The 14,498-nt window shown below is 43.2% G+C and overlaps 1 protein-coding gene across 2 annotated transcripts in view; it reads left to right on the forward strand.

Moving 5' to 3' along the window:
• LOC118402851 (protein kinase C-binding protein NELL1-like) overlaps nucleotides 1-14,498 on the forward strand; it is a 387,979-nt gene that overhangs the window by 305,370 nt on the left and 68,111 nt on the right. The window contains exon 14 of one of the 2 annotated variants that reach the window (XM_035801186.2): nucleotides 8,816-8,938. The exons of the other annotated variant lie outside the window; for it this stretch is intronic. Within the exon in view, the coding sequence (XP_035657079.2) occupies nucleotides 8,816-8,938 (123 nt within the window). The remainder of the gene's footprint in view (nucleotides 1-8,815; nucleotides 8,939-14,498) is intronic. 2 annotated transcript variants of the gene reach the window in all.

The raw sequence follows: 14,498 nt of genomic DNA on the forward strand, positions 1-14,498 counted from the left end.
GAACATCCAGTTTCGATTGATGCATTTGAGCTGGCCACACTGTTTTTTTTCACAGAAACATTTTGCACAAACACAGTCCTTACAAAGTTATGTACTGAATGTGACCATTTTATTTTTGGATGCAATGTTTAGACATTTACAGAATAGCTACAGCATAACACAATCATCCAAACTGGAAAATGTAGGCTACATTTGTCCTGGCGCTAACTGAGGAAAGACTGACATAACGTAAGGGGTCATTATTTCGATAACTCTCGGCTGAGCACTTGACCCGGCTGCTTTTGAAGAGCTGCCCGTCTGTCCTGAGCTGCCAGAGCCGCCCATCTGTCCTGAGCTGCCAGAGCCGCCTGTCTGTCAGGAGCTGCCAGAGCCGCCCATCTGTCAGGAGCTGCCAGAGCCGCCCGTCTGTCAATAGCTGCCAGAGCCGCCCGTCTGTCAATAGCTGCCAGAGCCGTCCGTCAGCCAGGAGCTGCCAGAGCCGTCCGTCAGCCAGGAGCTGCCAGAGCCGTCCGTCAGCCAGGAGCTGCCAGAGCCATCCGTCAGCCAGGAGCTGCCAGAGCCGTCCGTCAGCCAGGAGCTGCCAGAGCCGCTCGTCACTCCGGAGCTGCCAGAGTCTCCCGCCCGTCCGGTGTGGCCGGAATCTCCCGTCCGTCCGGTGCTGCCGGAATCTCCCGTCCGTCCGGTGCTGCCGGAATCTCCCGACCGTCCGGTGCTGCCGGAATCTCCCGTCCGTCCGGTGCTGCCGGAATCTCCCGTCCATTTGGCGCCCAGGGCTAGGGTCCCCAGTCCGAGGTCGGCGGCGAGGGTCGCCGCTCTAAAGAGGCCACGGAGTCAGGTGAAGAGGCGGACAAAAAATATGGTGGAGTGGGGTCCAAGTCCCGCGCCAGAGCCGCCACCACAGACAGACGCCCACCCAGACCCTCCCCTATAGGTTCAGGTTTTGCGGCCGGAGTCCGCACCTTTGGGGGTACTGTCACGTTCTGGCCTTAGTTCCTTTGTTTTGTCTTTGTTTTAGTATGGTCAGGCGTGATTTGGAGTGGGCAGTCTATGTTCCCTTTTCAATCATTTGGGATTTCTGTGTTTGGCATGGTATGGTTCTCAGAGGCAGCTGTATATCGTTGTCCCTGATTGAGAACCATAATTAGGTAGCCTGGTTTCACTTTTGAGTTGTGGGTGATTATTTTCCTCTTCGTATGAGGAGGAGGAAGACAACCGTTACATCCTATGCCTATCAACTATTTAAACTTACAGGCTGCAAGTCAATGAAGGACATTCTGGTCTCTTCGAAGCTGGGTCAGAATGTCTTCATACCAATCTTGGAGACTGGTGTTGGGAGGACCATTGGCAGAAATTTTAAAGCGATGGCACCTTTTCTATCTGGAGAGAAGAATGTTTAGTGAATAACATATTGTTTCAGGCTAAAAAATGAATGAGCATCTGAGGCACCACTAGCAGGGTCATTTCAAACTATACATGCACTTCAAATAGAAGTCCTTGGCCTGCTTTTCTCAGCTGGCAGACCAAAGGTTTGTGTCCTTTATGACCGCAATCCAGTTCTCAATGAGTTTCCCCAAGCAGTCAGAGTTTAAAATAGAGACGTCCTGAGCAATCTGTAGTAAAGCTGACAAACAATTACTTTTCCATTGCAGTTAATCATTGTTCTGGCTAACACTTAACTATCAAATTCCTCTTTGATGTTGTCAGCACAATGGGTCAATAATAAAGGGGGCTGTGCTTTTACTGGTTGGCTCTCATCTGTATCTTTCTCACTCAAACACCCACATGCATAGACACACTCAGCCCCCAAGTGCCGCCCCCTTCTACTTCAATGGGAGGTCTCAACCCCCAAGGGAAAAAAAACATGAGAGAACGAATCAAACCCTTTTGCACAATTTATGTGCAAATATTGAATTAAAACTCAGCCTTCTTTCCAGACCAGTGTGGTCATAGCCTACACTGTGCTGTGAGTCATGTGGGTCACGTCAGCCAGGCTAGTTAATGAAAAATGTAACCCACCATGCCTGGAGTATCCAGAAACTAGATTGTCTGGTCCATTGAGCTGTCGGATCACGCTCTCCTTAAACTTCTTATGGCTGCAATCCTGTAAACAGGAGTGATTTGACAACAGCCAGTCAAAGTGTAGGTATGCCATTTTCAAAACATCAAAATCTCATAACTTACATTCCTCAAACATACATGTATCTCATACCATGTTAAAGCTATTCTCGTTGTTAATCCCACCACAGTGTCCGATTTCAAATATGCTCTACATCAAAAGCACCACAAACGATTATGTTAGGTCACCACATAGCCACAGAAAAACAGCCATTTTTTTCCAGGCAAAGAGAGGAGTTTCAAAAAGCAGAAAATAGAGATCACATTAATCACTAACCTTTGATGATCTTCATCAGATGACACTAATAGGACTTCATGTTACACAATACATATATGCTTTGTTTGATAAAGTTCATATTTATCAAAATATGAGTTTTCATTGGCGCGTTACATTCAATAGTTCCCAAAAAATCCAGTGATTTTGCATAGCCACATCATTCAACAGAAATACTCCTCATAAATGTAGATGATAATATACACATGGAATTATAGATATACCTCTCCTTAATGCAACCGCTGTGTCTGATTTTTTAAAAACTTTACGGAATAAGCCAGCCATGCAATAATCTGAGACGGCGCTCAGAAATATTTGTCACAATAGCCGTCATGTTGACGTCAACATAAACACGAAATTACATGATAAATATTCCCTTACCTGCGATGATCTACATCAGAAAGCACTCCAGGAATCCCAGGTCCACAATAAATGTTTGTTTTGTTCAAAAAAATCCCTTATTTATGTCCAAATACCTTCTTTTGTTAGCGCGTTTGGTATACATATCCAAACATTCTGGTCAGCGTTATATCGGACAAAAACTTCAAAAAGTTATATTACCGGTCGAAAAAACATTTCAAACTAAGTACAGAATCAATCATTGGGACATTTTTAACATATAGCTTCAATAAAGTTCCAACCGGAGTACTCCTTGTCTTCGTGAGTAATGGAATGCAAGTGAATACCATGAGGAATAAGCGTGATCACAAAATGGTGGACACCTGATATATTCTGCTCTCATTCACTCCCACAACACAACAAAATAATTAGCATAGCCGGCGCTACACAAAACGCAGAAATAAAATATAAAACATTCATTACCTTTGACGAGCTTCTTTGTTGGCACTCCTATATGTCCCATAAACATCACTATTGGGTCTTTTTTTCGATTAAATCGGTCCATATATACCCAAAATATCGATCTATGAAAAGTGTGTGATCCGTAAACAAACAGCGTTTTAAAACGCAACGTCATTTAAAAAAAATAAAAAAGTCGACGATAAACTTTCACAAAACACTTCAAAATACTTTTGTAATCCAACTTTAGGTATTAGTAAATGTTAATAATCTATCAAATTGATCACGGGGCGATGTGTATTCAATAGCTCCACGTCTTCAAATCATGGTCGAAAAGCTCACAGAACAGGGCTCCGGGCAGCTGAGCGGAAATGGAGGAAAACTCGCCTCCCTGCGGACCTGGCATCCTTTCACTCCCTCCTCTACATTTTCCTCCTCTGTCTCTGCTGCTAAAGCCATTTTCTACCACTCTAAATTCCAAGCATCTGCCTCTAACCCTAGGAAGCTCTTTGCCACCTTCTCCTCACTCCTGAATCCTCCTCCCCACCCCCCCTCCTCCCTCTCTGCAGATGACTTCGTCAACCATTTTGAAAAGAAGGTCGACGACATCCGATCCTCGTTTGCTAAGTCAAACGGCACCGCTGGTTCTGCTCACACTGCCCTACCCTGTGCTCTGACCTCTTTCTCCCCTCTCTCTCCAGATGAAATCTCGCGTCTTGTGACGGCCGGCCGCCCAACAACCTGCCCGCTTGACCCTATCCTCTCTTCTCCAGACCATTTCCGGAGACCTTCTCCCTTACCTCACCTCGCTCATCAACTCATCCCTGACCGCTGGCTACGTCCCTTCCGTCCTCAAGAGAGCGAGAGTTGCACCCCTTCTGAAAAAACCTACACTCAATCCCTCCGATGTCAACAACTACAGACCAGTATCCCTTCTTTCTTTTCTCTCCAAAACTCTTGAACGTGCCGTCCTTGGCCAGCTCTCCCGCTATCTCTCTCTGAATGACCTTCTTGATCCAAATCAGTCAGGTTTCAAGACTAGTCATTCAACTGAGACTGCTCTTCTCTGTATCACGGAGGCGCTCCGCACCGCTAAAGCTAACTCTCTCTCCTCTGCTCTCATCCTTCTAGACCTATCGGCTGCCTTCGATACTGTGAACCATCAGATCCTCCTCTCCACCCTCTCCGAGTTGGGCATCTCCGGCGCGGCCCACGCTTGGATTGCGTCCTACCTGACAGGTCGCTCCTACCAGGTGGCGTGGCGAGAATCTGTCTCCTCACCACGCGCTCTCACCACTGGTGTCCCCCAGGGCTCTGTTCTAGGCCCTCTCCTATTCTCGCTATACACCAAGTCACTTGGCTCTGTCATAACCTCACATGGTCTCTCCTATCATTGCTATGCAGACGACACACAATTAATCTTCTCCTTTCCCCCTTCTGATGACCAGGTGGCGAATCGCATCTCTGCATGTCTGGCAGACATATCAGTGTGGATGACGGATCACCACCTCAAGCTGAACCTCGGCAAGACGGAGCTGCTCTTCCTCCCGGGAAGGACTGCCCGTTCCATGATCTCGCCATCACGGTTGACAACTCCATTGTGTTCTCCTCCCAGAGCGCTAAGAACCTTGGCGTGTCCTGGACAACACCCTGTCGTTCTCAACTAACATCAAGGCGGTGGCCCGTTCCTGTAGGTTCATGCTCTACAACATCCGCAGAGTACGACCCTGCCTCACACAGGAAGCGGCGCAGGTCCTAATCCAGGCACTTGTCATCTCCCGTCTGGACTACTGCAACTCGCTGTTGGCTGGGCTCCCTGCCTGTGCCATTAAACCCCTACAACTCATCCAGAACTCCGCAGCCCGTCTGGTGTTCAACCTTCCCAAGTTCTCTCACGTCACCCCGCTCCTCCGCTCTCTCCACTGGCTTCCAGTTGAAGCTCGCATCCGCTACAAGACCATGGTGCTTGCCTACGGAGCTGTGAGGGGAACGGCACCTCAGTACCTCCAGGCTCTGATCAGGCCCTACACCCAAACAAGGGCACTGCGTTCATCCACCTCTGGCCTGCTCGCCTCCCTACCACTGAGGAAGTACAGTTCCCGCTCAGCCCAGTCAAAACTGTTCGCTGCTCTGGCCCCCCAATGGTGGAACAAACTCCCTCACGACGCCAGGACAGCGGAGTCAATCACCACCTTCCGGAGACACCTGAAACCCCACCTCTTTAAGGAATACCTAGGATAGGATAAGTAATCATTCTCACCCCCCTTTAAGATTTAGATGCACTATTGTAAAGTGATTATTCTACTGGATGTCATAAGGTGAATGCACCAATTTGTAAGTCGCTCTGGATAAGAGCGTCTGCTAAATGACTTAAATGTAAATGATGTAAAATGAAAATCTCTCTTCCAAAACATCCTGTCGGAGACCGGAAGGAATGGGATCTCTCTTACTCATTTGACCAAGAAACAACTCCCAGGCAATTGACAAGACTGGCGACATCGTGTGGAAGCTGTAGGACTTGCAATCTCAGCCCCATCTAATTGGCTGTCCCATAGACAATACATGCAAGTGGAGCATTGATATTTTTTCCAGTTTTAGGTGATCAGTTTTCCTTGCGCTTTTCGATGAAACACACGTTGTGTTATAGTCACAGCCGTGATTTAATTAACCAGTTTTAGAAACGTCAGAGTGTTTTCTATCCACACATACTAATCATATGCATATACTATATTCCTGGCATGAGTAGCAGGACGCTGAAATGTTGCGAGATTTTTAACAGAATGTTCAAAAAAGTAAGGGGTAAGCTTAAGAGGTTTTAACAAAGCCAAGGGAGTGAGGATAAAGCTAAATTAATTTGGGCAGCAGTAGCTTTGAGGTTAGAAAGGCAGGCTGATAACCAGTGCGTTATCAGTTCAAACTCCCTAGCTGCTTCTGGGGAAATCTGCAGGGAGTGATCTGGCAGCCAGAGGGTTACCTGCGACAATATCTCTTCTCTGTATACTACCTACTGCTGTTGTGCACTTGAGCAAGGAACTTTGCCCATGAGCTGCTCCTAGCCTGTGATGTTTCAGATTGGTCACTATGACAGAATATCTTTGTAAATGACCAATGGTGCAAGTATGGTAAAATGAAGGCCAGACTATCTATGGTAGCTGTGCATATAATGTATTTTGTCCCAAAGTGGCTGCATGGTTCTAAGAGCCTCTGGTGAAGTTAAGGCTTTCAAGTTTCAAGTTTGTACTATTGGTTATCGATGACAATGTGGGAGAAGTAGATGCTGTTTTACACAGGGTCAATGAAAATCTGTTTTATTCCCCCAGAGCTCTGTCCTCACACACAAAAAGGATTTTCACAGTTTTACTTACCCTCAAACTTAGGTTCAAAGTTGAAAGCCAGTACAGTAACGCTAGCTAAATCGATCAATCACTATGCAAGCATGAGGTAGTCCTGCCAAATAGCTTGGCTAAATTAACACAGATGGAGAAAAGTAAAATCTTGCTATGGTAATGTAGCTAGACAGCTAACTTAGCTAACGTTAGCTAACAAGTGAAACAGTGTCAGAGACAGTCCAGACCTATTTGGCTAAGGTAGCTAGATAGCTAACTTTAAACTAGCGTCGCAGACATGGTTGTGAGGCTGAAGTTAGCTCGCTAGTTACCACAGCCAGAGATATTTACACAGAAAATGGCTAGCTATCGTATCTTCACATTTCCATAACATCATCATCCCTTAATAACTTAAATAGAAGACTGGGGGTCATCCTGTCCCATTCTGATTTGCTTCTAACAGTATCAAAAATTAGAATAGGTCATGGTAGAAATAGTTTTAGATACTTAGCACCGTTGTCCTGGAATTCTCTCCTGGTCGCTTTAAAATGTGATGATCTAGTTTCGTTGGTGGTCGATGTATATTGACCGATGTATATAGAAGAGTATATTTGTTTTTGGGCCAGCTGTTTTTCGTCAAGATGTTTAGTCAAGTTTTTAGCCCAGCTGTTTCTCAGGTCTCTCTTGGAAAAGATATTATCTCAATGAGAAAAAAACCTGTATAAATAAAGTAAAATGTTTCAATGAACTTTACCGGTACTATTAGGATGTATTCGTCTGCATGTTTTGACCGCCTTTGAACCAGTGGATTACTGAACAAAATGCTCCAACAAAGTTTTGAGGACATAAAGAGGGACATAAAGAGGGACTTTATCGAACAAAACAACCATTTATTGTGTAGCTGGGACCCTTTGGATTTCCAACAGAGGAAGATCTTCAAAGGTAAGTGATTTATTTTATCACTTGTTTGGAAAATGTACGCTTTTGTATTCGGGGCGCTGTCCTCAGATAATATCATGGTATGCTTTCACCGTAAGGCTTTTTGAAATCTGACAAAGTGGATGGATTAACAAAAATAATATTTTAACCGATATATAACACTTGTATTTTCATGAATGTTTATTACTATTTTTGTCATTTTAATTTGGAGCTCTGCAATTTCACCGGATGTTGTCGAGGTGGGACGCAAGTGTCCCAATGAGCCCAAAGAAGTTAAATAATATATCTAGTTAACTGCCTACTGAAGTTGTCCGATAAATGTCTAATTTAATAATAAATTAAACTTCCTAAAAAAAATTAACATTTTATTAGCTAAATGGTACCAACAGTGGTTCATTCTTTAAAAGTAAGCACGGACCATTCCAACGGTTTGGATAACTGAAATATTGGTTCATTATCCGAGCTTGGATGTCACAGTACTACAAAATCTCTCTCTGTTGTAACAAAGATATTTTTCACTTCCATTTCTGCAGAGTGGGAGAGAAAGAGTTCCTTTAGGTATACGTATATGACCATCATATAATGGACAACTTCACCACCCTCTCCCCCTCTGCAGGAGAGAAAAAGCGCTTTATAGCGTAACCACTGTAACCTGATCTTTCAGATCTTCGCAGGAGAGTCATATCAACAATGCTGTAGTTAAACTACACATTTGCACCATCTCCGTTGGTTAATCCACTTCCTTTTCAGAGACCGCAAGGCAAAGCAACATACAAATTGAAAAAATCAAAGGCATGCAACACACTGCACTTATCGGAGCCTAGTCCGTCAGATGAGAAGCAGCATTATGGATTGCCTCCAGTTGAATTTAATGAATTTCAACCGGAACGCATACAGTTTACCACGGTGGATTTGTACACAGCATAAGATCAAGTGTGTGGCAAAGTTTGAATCGTTAACTGCATTCAATATATCTTTTGGCTGTATTTGTGTTACAACCTGTCATGGATAACCAGAAGTAGGCGAGTAAATGAGATGCTGTTTTTTTGCAGTGATAAGCGGCTACAGATCATGTTTGATCATACACTGCCTGTGGTGCAAACCCACTCCCTATTACATGAGGCTGAATGCTCAAACCAGCCCATCGGTACAGCAGCTCAGATATAAAGTACACTGTTGAATGAAAATATGATGTTGACCCTACAGGAGGGATGCACGTGCACACTCGGCATGCAAACACAGACACAAACAAACACATAGGACACAAACATACATTCATGTTACAAATACACTCTCACACAACCAAGTAGTCTATACGCCACAGACAGACACTGCCACACAGTCTGATCCATCTCTCCCTCAGAACATGACGAGTGTGCAAGTTGGCAGAGCTCCTGTGACGACAATGCCATCTGCACCAACAATATCAGAGGCCACCTGTGCACCTGTAAGCCTGGCTACGTAGGGAACGGCTCAATCTGCACAGGTAAGACATCATTCTCCATGCCTCTCTGCCTCTTATACCTCTGTCTAACACTCTTGAGCTCCATCGGGACTCTTACCCCATACTCTGGACATCCACAGCCCCCTCCCTTTTTCCTCTTCTCTCTTCATCTGCAGAGGAAACATATTCACCTCCTTGCCCCTTTCTAACCCTCTACACTAGGGGTGTCAAACTCATTTCGCCCAGCAGGCCGGATTCAGTCTTCGACCGAGGTTCGGAGGGCCACACTTAAAATGTATGATATTTCCTCACCGTCAAAATGTGCAAGAAAATTTCCTCTATCCATCTCTTTTGGAATTTCCATGCTCCCTGATTATCTAGCTTTTGTTTTATATATACAGCACCTGTCAAAAGATTGGACATACCTACTTATTCAAGGGTTTTTCTTTATTTTTACTATTTTCTACATTGTAGAATAATGGTGTAGACATCAAAACTATGAAATAACACATATGGTATTATGTAGTAGCGTTAATGTGATGACATGCTATTTATTGAATAATTAACCATGTTTATTATTAGGTAATTAAATTAATCATGTAACAATTAACTTAGTAACCCGGGGCACCACAGGAAAAGTTTGTTTAATGAGTTACCATTTCCCAAATTAACTCAAAGAATATCAGAATACATCAATTTCAAAGCAGTCACTAATGAATGAATTTCCTCATCAGTCCCATCCTGAACGTCGCATGTAGTAAATCTGCACAATCCCAGGTTTCACTAGTCATTCCGTACCACACAAATTGAGTTGATTATTTATTTACTAACAAGCTAAATGATAACATAAGATACACATACAGAATACGTTATTGGTTAGAACTTAATACAATGACAAAAGGTCCCTAGCGGACAAACACAATATGACACGTGTTACACAAGATGGAGATTTAAAGAGAGAGACAGAGAAAGAGCAAGAGAGAAAAGCAACACGTGGATACATTTGTAAACTATTGTCGTGTCTTTACTATCATTAAATTGAAGACTTAGTTTTATCAAAGATTCTCTGTAATTAGTATTATGCGATCAAACTGATTAATCATGTAACTGTAATTAACTTCTTGCGACTATCAAACCTGGATCCGGGAGAGTAATCATAGCCTCAAACTAATTAGCATAACGCAGCGGGCATAAATCTTCCTACAAAACCTTCCTATTCATGAAAATCACAAATGAAATATATTGAGACACAGCTTAGCCTTTTGTTAATCACACTGTCATCTCAGATTTTCAAAATATGCTTTACAGCCAACACTAGACAAGCATTTGTGTAAGTTTACCATGGCATAATGCTATGCTAGGCTCTGCTGGCAGCAGGCAACATTTTCACGAAAATAAGAAAAGCAATCAAATGAAATAATTTACCTTCGAAGAACTTCTGAGGTTTTCACTCAGGAGACTCCCAGTTAGATAGCAAATGTTAATTTTTTCCCCAAAAATTATTTTTGTAGGCGAAATAGCTCCTGTTTGTTCGTCACGTTTGGCTGAGAAATCGACCGGAAAATGAGGTCACTACAGCTCCAAACTTTTTTCAAAATTAGCTCCATAATATCGACAGAAACATGGCAAACGTTGTTTAGAATCAATCCTCAAGGTGTTTTTCACATAACAATTCGATAATATATCCATCGGGACAATTGGTTTCTCATAAGAAGAGATTGTAAAAATGGCTACGTGTGTACTTTATGGAAGATTTTCTGCGGGAGCCATCATGTGACCACTTGCTAAATGTCGTCCCTTATGGCTATTCTTCAACATAAATGCGTAAAAAGACGTCACAATGCTGTAGACACCCTGGGGAATACGTAGAAAACGTAATCTCATTCATAGCTCATTCACAGCCATGTAAGGAGTAATTGGCATGAGGGTTTAAAAAAATACGGCACTTCCTGATTGGATTTGTATCTGGGTTTCGCCTGTAACATCAGTTCTGTTGCACTCACAGACAATATCTTTGCAGTTTTGGAAATGTCAGAGTGTTTTCTATCCAATGCTGTCAATTATATGCATAGTCGAGTATCTTTTTGTGACAAAATATCTTGTTTAAAACTGGAACGTTTTTCATCCCAAAATTAAAATAGCGCCCCCTAACACTTAACTGGTTAAAACGGAAACATTTTTTATCCAAAAATGAAAATACTGCCCCCTAGTTACCAAAGGTTAACTAGGAAGTCGGGGAACCAATGAAAATATTCAAATTATAAAGTTATAATTTCCCAATATAACCTTTCAGATATTTTATATCTGATCAATTAGTCTTTGAATTAATGAATTATTTACGTTACCTCACGTTCGTCTCATTCCAAACGTCTTAAATTGTTGGTTATCTGCATGAACCCAGTCTTCACTATGCGTCATCCATACAACAATTGTCTTAAATAATTTATTTATTAACTGACTAAATAATCACAGAAGTGCACACACAAGCACAGTAAATATGGTTACAAGAAATGATAGGGAAATGTGCCCTAGTGGGCTAAACCGGAATAGCGGCTTGTTAGACAAAAGGGAAGTGGGGGTCGACTAAGAGGTCACTACAGAGTTGTCTCGAACTGGCTCAAAGCCTGTAACAAAAAGGAGACAACGTGGAGATAAGGAGTAACAAAATATATATTTATTAAATAAGTAACTAAGTATAATATACAATGGCGTGTGTAATCAGTAATCAGTAGTGTAAGTATTTTGCATGCATGAATGTGATAATGCAGGGTGTTGAAAGATGCTCAAGCAAACAACCAAAAAACCACCACGAAACACAACAAAATCTATAAAGGTGTCTGCACTGAGAGAGTCTCCTCCATGAATGGGGAAGTGGTGTATTTATCCTGGGAGACACCGGGCCCAGGTGTTTCCCATGTAGCTGACGACCCTCCCAACTCCGCCCACCAGCATCCTAATAAGGAAACAACAAAGAGAATACGGCAGACAGAGTGGGAGAGTCGTCACAGAGTTAATAATTATAACAATTGAAATGCTAATCCTTTACACATGAACGCTCACTCATTCGGGAACAATTGCAATCAAAATATATATTTACGCTCAGTGTGTCGTCTTCATCTTTGTTGAAAAGTTAGTTTCTGTTGTAGAGTTTTTGTCCTCTCTCTCTCTGATGTGGATTGTTCAGAGTGACATTCATTAGTTCCATTATAGAATGGATGGTTCGGCGGTTGTCGTTCTTCTCGTTCAATGATACCAAATTCCTAGCTGCAGAATTTAAAACGGGAACGTTTTTTCTCTCCAAAAATGAAAATACTGCCCCCTAACACCAAGAGGTTATTAACCACGTGGTATGGTTAAAAGATTCAGCAATGGTCTGCAACCTACGTCGTCCCGTGATTGAGAGAAACATGGTCTACTGAGAATTTCTCAAAGTTGGGTTTTATTCTGAATTACAGAAACGGGGCTGTCCCAGGATGCCTGACCCTAACTTGGCTCATGGGCGGTCCTCTGATTTAGTTCAACTCAAAAGGGAATTAGAGTTTCCTTCATTAAACAGTCCAAAATCACATTACACAATTTTACAAACAGTATCATACTCACTCATTCATCTTATACAACAATTAGATGTATAATATAAATATATATATATATATATATATAAACAGTGTTATGGTAATGTGGCCACACCGTCTCCCATGAGCAACCGATCTTTTATACCTTCTCCGGAACGTAAACGTTGTTCGGGCCTCAAGTTCTGTGAGGTGGAAGAAAGTCCTTTGTTCTCTATGAAACTTCACTCTATCTCTATACTGTGTGGCCATATGGCAGGGTCTTCCCTAGGAATTTACGACCTCACTCTGACCACAGCAGTCTGGTTGTAGAAACAGAGAGCGGGGGATGGTGCTCGCTGTACCCAAAGAGGGCAACATCATGACACTATGCCTAGTTTTAGCCCTAACACCTTGACCTGAACTGTCGCTATTATGGGTAAGAATTGTAATGCCTGTTATTACGTTTTGAAGGTCTCCATTGGGTATCTCTTCACGGGCCGAGTTCCGCTTAGTGGGATAGGTTCGGCCGATGCCTTGTTCTTTCGATGGCCGTCTCCTTCGGGTGCAAGTCTCTGATTGTCCACAAGAGGTCACAATGTCCTTTCCCTTAGTTGTCTGTTTCCTTGCACTCGTTCTGTGAGAGTGGGCTTCTGAGGAGGCTAATCAGCCATGACAACGCTCCCAGCGTGGGTAGGAGGGCCGTGCAGACAATCAGTGACTTGAGAAGAATAACCGGGCGGTCCTGCTTGAATTCACCCTCTTAGATACAGTACTCAACTGTAACATTGATTGTTAAGGTCTGGGGAGTTTCCTGGCCATGGACCCTAAATATCGATGTTTTGTTCCCCGAGCCACTTAGTTATCACTGTTGCCTTATGTCAAGGTGCTCCACCATGCTGGATAAGGCATTGTTCGTCACCAAACTATTCCTGGATGGTTGGGAGAAGTTGCTCTCGGAGGATGTGTTGGTACCATTCTTTATTCATGGCTGTGTTCTTAGTCAAAATTGTGAGTGAGCCCACTCCCTTGGCTGAGAAGCAACCCCACACATGAATGGTCTCAGGATGCTTTACTGTTGGCATGACTGATGGTAGCTTTCCCCTTGTCTTCTCCAGACAAGCTTTTTTCCGGAAGCCCCAAACAATCGGGAAGGGGATTCATCAGAGAAAATGACTTTACCCCAGTCCTCAGCAGTCCAATCCCTGTACCTTTTGCAGAATATCAGTCTGTCCCTGATGTTTTTCCTGGAGAGAATTGGCTTCTTTTCTGCCCTTGACACCAGGCCATCTTCCAAAAGTCTTCGTTTCACTGTGCATGCAGATACACTCACACCTGCGTGCTGCCATTCCTGAGCAAGCTCTGTACTGGTGGTGCCCCAATCCTGCAGCTGAATCAACTTTAGGAGACAGTCATGGCGCTTGCTGGACTTTCTTGGATGCCCTGAAGCCTTCTTCACAACAATTGAACCGCTCTCCTTGAACTTCTTGATGGTCTGATAAATGGTTGATTTAGGTGCAATCTTACTGGCAGCGATATCCTTGCCTGTGAAGCCCTTTTTGTGCAAAGCAATGATGATGGCGTGTGTTTCCTTGCAGGTAACCATGGTTGACAGAGGAAGAACAATGATTTCAAGCACCACCCTCCGTTTGAAGCTTCCAGTCTGTTATTCAAACTCAATCAGCCTGATCTCCAACCTTGTCCTCTTCAACACTCACACCTGTGTTAATGAGAGAATCACTGACATGATGTCAGCTGGTCCTTTTGTGGCAGGGTTGAAATGCAGTGGAAATATTTTGGGGGGATTCAGTTAATTTGCATGGCAAAGAGGAACTTTGCAATTAATTGCAATTCCTCTGATCAATTTTCATAACATTCTGGAGTATATGCAAATTGCCATCATATAAACTGAGGCAGCAGACTGTGGAAATTAATATGTGTGTCATTCTCAAAACTTGTGGCCATGACTGTATATTGATGTATAGACATTATGGACAGTATGTGGATAGAATATGTTGTGTATGTACATACACATGGAACACTGGTCACTTTAA

Source organism: Oncorhynchus keta, chromosome 2 (genome assembly GCF_023373465.1).
Source record: "Oncorhynchus keta strain PuntledgeMale-10-30-2019 chromosome 2, Oket_V2, whole genome shotgun sequence".
Taxonomy (NCBI): Eukaryota; Metazoa; Chordata; class Actinopteri; order Salmoniformes; family Salmonidae; genus Oncorhynchus; species Oncorhynchus keta.